Source organism: Entelurus aequoreus, linkage group LG19, assembly GCF_033978785.1.
Source record: "Entelurus aequoreus isolate RoL-2023_Sb linkage group LG19, RoL_Eaeq_v1.1, whole genome shotgun sequence".
Taxonomy (NCBI): domain Eukaryota; kingdom Metazoa; phylum Chordata; class Actinopteri; order Syngnathiformes; family Syngnathidae; genus Entelurus; species Entelurus aequoreus.
In genome coordinates, this window is record NC_084749.1 from 32,097,669 (window position 1) to 32,109,810 (window position 12,142).

The 12,142-nt window shown below is 39.1% G+C and overlaps 1 protein-coding gene across 1 annotated transcript in view; it reads right to left on the bottom strand.

Moving 5' to 3' along the window:
• Positions 1 to 12,142, bottom strand: part of anos1b (anosmin 1b) — a 104,054-nt gene that overhangs the window by 18,449 nt on the left and 73,463 nt on the right. Inside the window, exons 9-10 of the mRNA XM_062028312.1 lie at positions 8,832 to 8,970; positions 3,403 to 3,651 (exon numbers count right to left, since the gene is read on the bottom strand). Of these exons, the coding sequence (XP_061884296.1) occupies positions 3,403 to 3,651; positions 8,832 to 8,970 (388 nt within the window). The remainder of the gene's footprint in view (positions 1 to 3,402; positions 3,652 to 8,831; positions 8,971 to 12,142) is intronic.

The window sequence follows — 12,142 nt, forward strand, 5'->3', positions numbered from 1 at the left end:
GGAATGAATGGAAAAAAACAGCTATGAAATACAATAAAATAATGGTATATATAATAATCTAAGGCAAAAAGTCAAATTAATCATTATTATTAATTATAATTATGAATAGTTTTTCAAATCAATACAGATATTAGGGCGCTGAATCTTCGGGATTGGATTCTTGGGGTTAACGATTTGATTCAGAAACGATTCTCGATTCTAAATAAATACTTTTGTAAAAGCATTAGGTGCCAGTTCTCTGATTAATTACATACCTCCATAAAACTTTTGAAACAGCTCTGATACATTTTCTTATTACTTAAAAGCAAATTGTTTTTTTTTAGTAAAATTCCAGCCAAACATTTAATAAAGTCAATAAAAATAAGGCAACAAGAGAAGTATTCCCCACTTCTCTTTTGTAAAGTAAATCTGTACAGCAGATATAGGCATCTACATCAACAATATAATTTGCCTGAGTGGCTGGACGGGACAGAGAAAAAATCCATCCATCCATTTTCTACCGCTTGTCCTTTTTGGGGTCGCGGGGGGTCGCTGGAGCCTATCTCAGTAAAAAAAAAAAAAAAAAAAAAATTTAATAAATTAAAAAATATATATTTTTTTTCAATCGATTAAGAATAGGTAAAAATAAGAATGGCGATTCATTCAAAAATATATTTTTTTTTACACCCGTAATATATATAGAGTGGTATCTTGACCTAAGAGTGCCTCAACTATTTGAAATAAGAGCTGTCTCTTTGCTAATTGTTGTGCTTTAAGTTACAGGCAAAAATTGGAGTTACAAGCGTCCCCGTTATTAATTGCCATAGCAAATGCCACAGTCAACCCCACAAAATCTGCCAAAAACATCTGGTTTTATTCGCTCTTAAAGCTAGAGATGGCCATAACTCGGTTTTTCCATCCGTGGGAACAAAGAAAGTGAGTTTAAAGGACAGTGCTGAAAAGAAGTAGTGAATGGTATTCACTGAATTAAAGAAATAAATCATCAAAAACATGACAAGTGTGTCGTCGACTTGGCGAAGTACTGTGAGCGTATCACGGCTAGTGTGCACTATACTGAAGCAGGAGACGTCATTACGCCAGTCAAAGACGTTAAAACAGATCTAAATGTGCAAACATTTATCCATGAAAATATGGAGAAGCTGTAGATGGTGTGTTTGACAGAGAAGCAGGTCGAAGGAGATACGATAGAAGTCCGCTCTCCAAGGTAAATACTGTACATTAGGGGTGTCAAACACTTGTTTATTGTGGGCCACATGGAAGTTATGGCTGCCCTAAGAGGGCCACTAGTAACAGTGAATATACAAAATATGAATATAAACATATGATAGCTTCGTTAAACAATTTACAAAGGCAATTGTGTTTGATTATTATATTTTTACTAACATATTGATGTTTAACTTGCTTTGGAATCTTAACAGATAGTATTTATTTTTAATAACCCCTCAAAAAATGTTTGTTACTTGTTGCATGATTAGATAATATAAAAGTTTAGAATTTATATAATTGCGTGTAGTAAATGTTTTTGTCAAAATTGAAAAAGCGCATTTAGCTAGAAAAGTGCTTCACTTATGCGCATTAGTTGCAGCCTTTCATGGGTCACATAGGATGATTTGATGGGCCATGAGTTTGACACCTGTGCTGTACCTCATTAATACAGTATTTCTTAAAACTACTTTAGTCCTTTGTAGTACATTCTATTGTAGTGTTTCTTAACCATAGGCCCATTGTTGGGCCGCGAGCGACCCCTAGAGGCCTCCCAAACAATATCTCTTTCTCAGCTGCGATCTGTATGAGCCGCAGTGGTCCTCAGACGTTTCCACCACTTGTGGCAGTAACAACAACATCAAACAAACAGAAGAAGTCTGGAGCTAAAGTCATACAGAAGTTCCTTAAGCGCAAAAATTATGACTAAATTGGCGAAGCTGTATTTTCATTTGCCCTTGAATATTTTTAAACAGTTTAATAAACATACATCTTCATTACTATTATTATTGTTTATTATTGTCTCTTTCTGTCTTATCCCCCTTTTGTACCTGCAATTTCCCCCTCTGTCTTCTTTTTTTCTTCTCCTTTTTATCCCCTCCTGCTCAGGCCAGTCTGTGCCAAACACTAAATATATTTATGTAATAAAGTCAAATTCAAATGAGGCAAGTATTTGTAAAGTAAATCTGTACAGCAGATATCAGCATATACATCAACAATATGATTTGCCTGTGTGGCTGGATAAGACATTCAAAAATAAATAAATGTGTATATTTATATATATGATTTATTTATTTTAGCACTGCAAAAACTGAAATCTAAGTAAGATTAAATATCTCAAAAAAGGGTGATATTTGCTTATTTTCTGTCTGATAAGATAATTCTTCTCACTAAGCAGATTTTATGTTTGAGTGGTTTACTTGTTTTAAGGGTTTTGGTCCTAAATTATCTCAGTAAGATATTACAGCTTGTTGCTGAGATTTTATGACCTATATTGAGTAAAACATGCTTGAAACTAGAATATCAACTGTTGCAAAGCTGTGTCATCAACACTTACAAGTATAAAACTACTTTTTTAAAGTAATAATTTCTTACTTCAAGCATGAAAAAAAAATCATGATGCCGAGCGCATATCATTATGTCAAGATAATGGCACTAGCATTTACTTAATTTAAGAATATTTTTCGAAATATTGAGAAAAAAGTTCTCATATTTTTTTTTTCTACCAAGAAAAAAGTGCACTTGTTATTAGTCAGAATATTCTTATTTTAAGGTATTTTTGGGTTCATTGAGGTTAGCTAATTTGACTTGTTTTGGAAAGCCAAAATTTCTTGTTCTATTGGCAGATAATTTTGCTTAGTTCAAATAAAATACTCTTGATTTTTTTAAATTGTTTTTGAACACTGACTTTTTGCAGTGTGCGTGCTTTTATCTCATTTAATTTTTCATCAGTGTTTAATTCCCTTCTTTTGCAGTATATTTGATTAGTTTTGTAGGAGGTTTTGATATAATTACTAAATATGGGTTAACTACTAATTTAATGTTATTATTTGAGTGGGCCCCGTGCCCCTCTGTAGCAGAAAAGTTGGGCCCCGAGGTCTAAGAGGTGAAAAACACCTGTTCAATTGTATTGGTTTGAAACAATATTTTTAATCTAAAAGTTAGTTCTTCTTATTCCAACGTTGATACATGTTAAAATTGTGCTGTTTCAATGTGTGACGTTGATTTGAGATACAAGTGTTTTGAGTTAAGAGCTCCGTCACAGAACCAATTAAGCTCATAAGTTTAGGTACTGCTGTACATTATATATTGTTATGTATTTGTATTATTATAGTAATAAAGATTTTATGCTATATTACTATGTTTTGGGAGCTTGTTTTTGTCTTTTTGTTGGTGTCGTGTGTTAGCATAGCAACCCACCGTGGTTAGACCTCTTCCAGAACACTTTGACCTGCAGCTGACCATTATGGTAATAGGGGGCAGCAACCCCCAGGCGAAGATCACCGGGGATGATTGGGTTGAGAGGGGATTCCGGATGAGGTGGAGAAGACAAGAGAGGACGCTCGGGTGAGGATGAGGACGGTAGGGAAGGAGACAAAGGCAGCGATGGGGATGATGAGGACGACGTGAAGGGGAGCTCATTGGAGAAGTCTTCTGCTTTGGTGGAATCTAATGGACCGGGAGGACAAAATTAGTCAGTGTATATTTGACTCATTTAATGAATATGAAAAACACTTTTATTCCTGTATGTAAGGATGCTTGTAATCATGCTTCCTTAACACCTTTATCACTCATTTATTCTCAAGCAAGCATTATTTATGTAGTCAAAGTAGTGACAAAACAGTAATGCGTGTGTTGCGACGTATCCAACATCTAATTTAAAAAAATTATTATGCAATGACCATCATAGAGTGCCTCCTGCTTTACACTCAAAGACACTGGTTGGCTTCATCGGACCTTAAAACCCTCGTCTAGGATTACCTTTATGAATGATAAATGCTGACATATGTTCCGATTGTTGCTCTCTGCTGGACAATTTGAGCTGGTTCCCAATACCAACAGGTCACTTATGAAAACCTTTGTTGCCTGGATGACTATTAACTCGCCACTTTTCGCACTCTGTATGGTCAGTGCGTTTAAAAAACAGACTTCGCTGACGAAGTGAGCGAGGATATCGTAAACTCAATTATGTATGACTCAGTTTAGAAATGTGAGCTGTGAACTGCACGGTGATAATGAATGGCGTGAAACAAGTTATTACAGTAAATGTGGGAAAATACACTATATTGCCAAAAGTATTTGGCCACCTGCCTTGACTCGCATATGAACTTGAAGTGCCCTCCCATTCCTAACCCATAGGGTTCAATATGATGTCGGTCCACCTTTTGCAGCTATTACAGCTTCAACTCTTCTGGGAAGGCTGTCCACAAGGTTGCGAAGTGTGTTTATAGGAATTTTCCATCATTCTTCCAAAAGTGCATTGGTGAGGTCACACACTGATGTTGGTGGAGAAGGCCTGGTACTCAGTCTCCGTTCTAATTCATTCCAAAGGTGTTCTATCGGGTTCAGGTCAGGACTCTGTGCAGGCCAGTCAAGTTCATCCACACCAGACTCTGTCAACCATGTCTTTGGAACCTTTCTTTGTGCACTGGTGCACAGTCATGTTGGAAGAGGAAGGGGTCCGCTCCAAACTGTTCCCACAAGGTTGGGAGCATGGAATTGTCCAACATGTTTTGGTATCCTGGAGCATTCAAAGTTCCTTTCACTGGAACTAAGAGGCCAAGCCCAACTCCAGAAAAACAACCCCACACTATAATTCCTCCTCCACCAAATTTCACACCCGGCACTATGCAGGCGGACATGTAGCGTTCTCCTGGCAACCACCAAACCCAGGCTCGTCCATCAGATTGCCAGATGGAAAAGCGTGATTCATCACTCCAGAGAACGCGTCTCCACTGCTCTAGAATCCAGTGGCGATGTGCTTTACACCACTGCATCCCACGCTTTGCATTGGACTTGGTGATGTATGGCTTAGATGCAGCTGTTCGGCCATGAAAACCCATTCCATGAAGCTCTCTGCGTACTGTACGTGGGCTAATAGGAAGGTCACATGAAGTTTGGAGCTCTGTAGCAACTGACTGTGCAGAAAGTCTCTCTGCACTATGCGCCTCAGAATCCGCTGACCCCTCTCTGTCAGTTTACGTGGCCTACCACTTGGTGGCTGAGTTGCTGTTGTTCCCAAAGTCTTCCAGTTTCTTATAATAAAGTCGACAGTTGACTTTGGAATATTTAGGAGCGAGGAAATTTCACGACTGGATTTGTTGCACAGGTGGCATCCTATGACAGTTCCACGCTGGAAATCACTGAGAGCGGCCCATTCTTTCACAAATGTTTGTAGAAACAGTCTCCAAGCTTAGATGCTTGATTTTATACACCTGTGGAGATACACCAAGTGATTAGGACACCTAATTCTGACTACTTTTGGCAATATAGTAATAAGGGATCCACAATATGTTTTTAAGCCAATACCGATACAGATAACGTCCTGCTTCTCAAAACCCATTACTTTTTGATGTCTATAATTTTTGTAATTTATAGTTTAACTGTAATTTGTGCACACCTTTCTTTGCAGCTGTCTTAATTGTAGGGCTTCAGCTATTGATTATTTTATTAATTGAGTAATCTATCGATTAGTTTGTTCGATTAATTCGATAAAACACACTTTATAACCTCAGTGCGTATTTTAGAGAAAATTATTGAAATAAACAATGTTTTACTTGCCATAAACTTCCTTTCCTTTTTTCTAACAAATGCACCTCATCATCATGAAAATGTCACATTTGTGCATTTTTAAAAATGTTTATATTTTTTTAATACAAATCTGTAACGATCGCAGCAACACAGATCACTTAAATTGCACCGTGCAGAAACCATGTCCATGTACAGTATTTAAAAGCTCCAAGCCCACTCTGTGGTCCAGATTTAATAAACATGTATAAATTATTCTGATTAAAAGATTAATCAAAGCAACAGAATAATGATTATAAGTTTTAAAAAAAATCAAATTAATTGTTGTAGCCCTACTTTGGGGCTGCTTTCTTAGCAGTTTGAGAGTTTTCATGGGCTTTTAAAACACTGTTGTAGTGATGCTAGCGTTTCAGGTGGCTGGTAAGGTTTGATGTGTTAAAGCTTGGTGATTTTTCCCTCCTCGTGGAAAGTTTGCAGGACATTTGTTGCCAATAGCCCTCAAAAAGTCTTCTTCTGAAACAGTGAAGAAGTCCCACACGATCGATGCCATGTTTGATTACACTCTGAGCCTCAGGGGAAGTTTACAGCACGGCGCAGGTAGGAAAAAAGGAAGTGCTTGATTTGCTCACTCTAACCCACCCATACGGTTAATCTCGCCTCATTGGAGCGGGATTTATTTTCCCTCTTTTAATCGACGCTATTCTAATTGGATTTATCAGTATGACATCACAATGCCTCATATTTCAATAATACTTTACAGCCAATTGTAATTTTTCTGAGATATTCATCAATATTCTATATGTCAGTCAACAGAAAGTAGAGTTTTAATACCTCCTTGCAGAACTAAATTAATGCATTAGGGAGTAATTGTGGCTTGGAATTATTCACTTCCTCAATTTTTGATCATGGGAATAAATTCAGTAACTTTTTGGAAAAGACTAAGACTTTACATATTTATGAGTGCTGTCAAATAATAAATTTTAATTCTGATTAATCAAACTTTTGCGGTTATTCATCCATCCATCCATCTTCTTCCGCTTATCCGAGGTCGGGTCGCGGGGGCAGCAGCCTAAGCAGGGAAGCCCAGACTTCCCTCTCCCCAGCCACTTCGTCCAGCTCCTCCCGGGGGATCCCGAGGCGTTCCCAGGCCAACCGGGAGAGATAGTCTTCCCAACGTGTCCTGGGTCTTCTCCGTGGCATCCTACCGGTCGGACGTGCCCTAAACACCTCCCTAGGGAGGCGTTCGGGTGGCATCCTGACCAGATGCCCGAACCACCTCATCTGGCTCCTCTCGATGCGGAGGAGCAGCGGCTTTACTTTGAGCTCCCCCCGGATGACAAAGCTTCTCACCCTATCTTTAAGGGAGAGCCCGCCACCCGGCGGAGGAAACTAATTTCGGCCGCTTGTACCCGTTATCTTGTCCTTTCGGTCATGACCCAAAGCTCATGACCATAGGTGAGGATGGGAACGTAGATCGACCGGTAAATCGAGAGCTTTGCCTTCCGGCTCAGCTCCTTCTTCACCACAACGGATCGATACAGCGTCAGCATTACTGAAGACGCCGCACCAATCCGCCTGTCGATCTCACGATCCACTCTTCCCTCACTTGTGAACAAGACTCCGAGGTACTTGAACCCCTCCACTTGAGGCAAGATCTCCTCCCCAACCCGGAGATGGCACTCCACCCTTTTCCGGGCGAGAACCATGGACTCGGACTTGGAGGTGCTGATTCCCATCCCAGTCACTTCACACTCGGCTGCGACCCGATCCAGCTTTCATGATTAATTACAGTGAATTACTTGCATGATTAAAATTAACTTTAAAAAATACAGTCTATTGACACAAAGGCAATTTTCTTTGTCAGAATGTCATACATAAAGATGTTTTTAAATTATTTACTAAGTATGCTTTTTTCTTTGTTTAGAATTTACTAACAGTATTATCTAAAGTCCGAATGGGCTGTATTTTGAAGCAACATTTGTCCCAGGGCATAACCGGTGAAGTCTCCTCACTCATACTTGCACTGACGTATGCACTGACCATCAATCACTGGCCTTATAACAGCACTATTCTACATTTTGTGCTCCCCTGATGTACAAAAACCGACATCACTGTGTAAAGGATATCACCACATGGGCTCAGGAACACTTCAGAAAACCACTGTCAGTAACTACAGTTTGTCGCTACATCTGTAAGTGCAAGTTAAAACTCCACTATGCAAAGCAAAAGCCATTTATCAACAACACCCAGAAACGCCACAGGCTTTGCTGGGCCCGAGCTCCTTTAAGATGGACTGATGACGAGTCCACATTTCAAATTGTTTTTAGAAACTGTGGACGTCGTGTCCCCCGGAACAAAGAGGAAAAGAAACATCTGGATTGTTATAGGCGCAAAGTTGAAAAGCCAGCATCTGTGATGGTATGGGGGTGTATTAGTGCCCAAGGCATGGGTAACTTACACATCTGTGAAGGCACCATTAATGCTGAAAGGTACATACAGGTTTTGGAGCAACATATGTTGCCATCCAAGCAACGTTATCATGGACGCCACGTGTTACAACAGTGTGGCTTCATAGTAAAAGAGTGCAGGTACTAGACTGGCCTGCCTGTAGTGCAGACCTGTCTCCCATTGAAAATGTGTGGCGCATTATGAAGCCTTAAATACCACAACAGAGACCCCAGACTGTTGAACAACTTAAGCTGTACATCAAGCAAGAATGGGAAAGAATTCCACCTGAAAAGCTTCAAAAATTGGTCCCCTCAGTTCCCAAACGTCTACTGAGTGTTGTCCAAAGGAAATGGGATGTAACACAGTGGTAAAAATGTTAAATTCTAAGTTAATGATTATTTGCAAAAAACACAAAAAAATGTAGTTTCTCAATTCGAACATTAAATATTTGGTCTTTGCAGTCTATTCAATTGAATATAAATTGAAAAGGATTTGCAAATCATTGTATTCTGTTTTTATTTACGATTTACACAACATGCCAACTTCACTGGTTTTGGGTTTTGTAAAATGTCAAATTACATATCTGGCCATGCTATCATGCAAATTCAGATTGTATGAGCCTTCACAGTGAGAGGAGGTTTCATTATGTTTACCTTTATAAGACAGCGTAGTAAAGACAATGTGGGCTCTCGAGCTCTTTAATCTCTTCTGACCCCAGTAGGCCACCGACTGAACAGACAGGAAGTAGGAAGCTGCAGGAAGAAGACCCTGTAACCACAGCTCACACAGCACCTATAACACAACATCAAATGGAAGGATGAATAAAAGAATTACATTGATTCGTCACAAATCTGCACCAATGTTGTTTCAGGTTCTTGACTGGTTTCCTGCGGAAAATTATGCCAACTATATTTGGCTTCAAAAACCGCAACATTCAATATCAGTTTTATACTCATTGAAAGATGTGTGCCCTCTTCTATGACTGACAGGGAAATACATGTTCTACATTAGCCTGCTCTTTGACTGACAGCTCATTAACTGACTCTTAGTCAGTCAAACTTGAGCCAGCCACAACAAAGAGATGCTTGGATGATAACGTGTCCGTGTACATTTCCGTGTGTGTGTGTGTGTGTGTGTGTGTGTGTGTGTGTGTGTGTGTGTGTGTGTGTGACAAATTGTCACAAAGTTAAAAGCTGGTTCTTGGTGACTTGCGGAGAAAACAAGGTTTAGGTATTTCCCAGTGCGACCAAGATAGACAAAACATATGGCCCTTACAGTCGTGTGCGTGTGTGTATTTGTGACACTCAAAAGACAAGCCTGGGTTTCTATTTCAGTGCTTAATGTCATAGGATATTATATGAAAGAGACCGATGTATATTCATAACCACTAATTCAGCAGAGGTTTTCCATGTTTGAGGAAGCTTCCTTCAATTCATTTTTTCATACATGGGTTTTAAATGCTGCATATCCCACATTGTGCATGAAATAACATGGACATTAGTTTTATACAAATCTATTTGTACAATGTTGGTGATGAGCGCTAAAATGACAGGTTTACTGCTAAATCAAAAGACATGCTGTGTGTATATCTCTGCTCATTTTGCTGCTAAATGACGTGCTTGTCTGCCAAGTGATGCTGCCTTGTCTTTGTGCGTTCTGTTAGTAGATGCAGCTGAACGTAAGAAACACTTGTCAAGAGGTCTCATTTACATTCCGGGTCTCCCAGCCAAGCAGAACAGAGGACCAGACTAAAGATAAATGGCTCCACCGGGCCCAGTCTGGGATCGCCATCACTACTTAGGATAGCTAACTCCATATGAGCACACTTGCAGGAAAAGCTTGAAAACCTGATGTTTATGTTCGTTTTTTTCTTTTTCTTAATGTGACTCTTTACATTAGTTAAGTGGGTCTAAAGCTACGCACGTTATGCTCGGAGATTGATCATGAACCTCTAAAAGTCAAAGACCTCGGCATTACTACAACTACAGCCGTACATTTTTTCGGGAAAAACGCACTTAGTAACATATCTTGTGAGCATCTCAAGCACGGGTCTTCAAATGCATTTGTCTGAGGGCCAGATTTAAAATAGCACTCGGTTTTGTTCAGAACAATAAAAAAAAACAACAGAATGAAACAACACAGTAAGAATGTTCATTTTGTAATTCTTAACTCTTAATGTTTTTTACTCACTTTTTACAATTGCATCATGGCCAATTATGCCGATTTGACACGTAGGTCATTATAACATTTTCATTGGGAAACACTGGATTATGATGAAGTTGATGAAGAAAGGGTGAAGTTATGAAATTGTGGTTGGCCATTAGTTCAATGGAGACGTTTCATTGAATATAAATATACTAAAAATATGAGGCTGACAAGAGAGAATGTTGGTGGATCTATGGGTCATATTTAATGCTTTTTTTTCCTAATATTTTCGCGACGGACCAGTAGGGTCCGAAAGATCGACCCCTGCACTAGATGGAGCCCCTTTGAGAATCACTGATCTATATTTAACACACTCCCTTGTAGTCTAGAGCACGGGTTCTTAAACCTTTTGACCTTGGGGCCCAACTTTTCCACTTTTCCATGGGGCCCACTCAAATATTAACACTGCATTAGTAATCTTACTCTTGATTTTAATCGTATTCAATAATAATATCTAACATACTTATCGCTTACAACCTTGCAAAAACATTGAAAGCATGTGTTAAACACAAAGATTATTATTTATTTAACGGTTTAACTTTAAAGGGGGACTGCACTTTTTTGGGAATTTTGCCTATTGTTCAAAATTATTATGAAAGACAAGAACACGTCTTTTTTTTAAGGATTTTAAAAATGATAAAAAAATGCATGGAGGATATGGGAATAACACAAAACAAAGGCAAATATGTGACAGGTTGGGACAGAAGACGGCCCAAAAAAATAAATACATCTGAAGCGGCTGACTTTGTGCACAAAGTACAGCTGGCTAGCATGTGGCATCAATCGCTGGCAACCTAGAAAACACATTTTGAAATATGAAAGACAGTATGAAAGACATGACGACAGATGGATTTTTTTCCCCAATGCATTCTAAATATTAAATAAACGGAATTAAAAGTCAGCTTACAGCGGAGCCAATATATCGGCCAAAAATCTAATAAATAACCATTCAAAAACCGCCAACAATACTTAATTTACATTTCGTGACATGGATATTAACCAAGTATTAGTGATATTGTTATTATAGAGCGCTAACGCAGACAAACTATAGCGGCGCCGTGTTTACATCATCAAGTGGTCTGCTGCTTCCTTGCTTCCCTGCTCGTTGGAAGTTTATTATAGATCATAACTAATGCCTCTCACCAGGAAAGTAAATGGCTGAGAAAGTAATCTGACAAGTTGGTAGACTTTAACAGCCATTTAAGACCCAGAACTGGCGAGAACGACACAAAAAGACACTTGGTCCCTCCCCGCCACTCCACTCAGTTTCTCCGCGAGGATTATACCGTATTTTTCGGATTATAAATCGCAGTTTTTTTCATACATATACTCCGGAGCGACTTATGTGTGAAATTATTAACACATTACCGTAAAATATCAAATAATAATATTTATCTCATTCGCGTAAGAGACGAAGCAAATGTCCGCAATCGTCACACACGTCAACCAATAAGAATTCGGCGGGGGCGGGTCATGGCAGAAGTGCATTGTGCGTCATGGCAGAAGTGCGTTGTGGGTCATGGGATGCTAACTGCTGCTACGTCCGTAGCTATTAAAATTGATTATTTCAACATTGGCGGTAACTTATAAAAACTGAGAAGGGCTGAACTAAAATGGCACCGAAAAGGAAATCATATACTGCAGATTACAAGCCGGACATAGTGAAATATGCAGCAGAAAACAGGGATCGAGCAGCAGAAAGAAAGGAAACGGCGCATACCAGAGGCGACACCGGGGAGGAAGATTTCATGGGATTTAG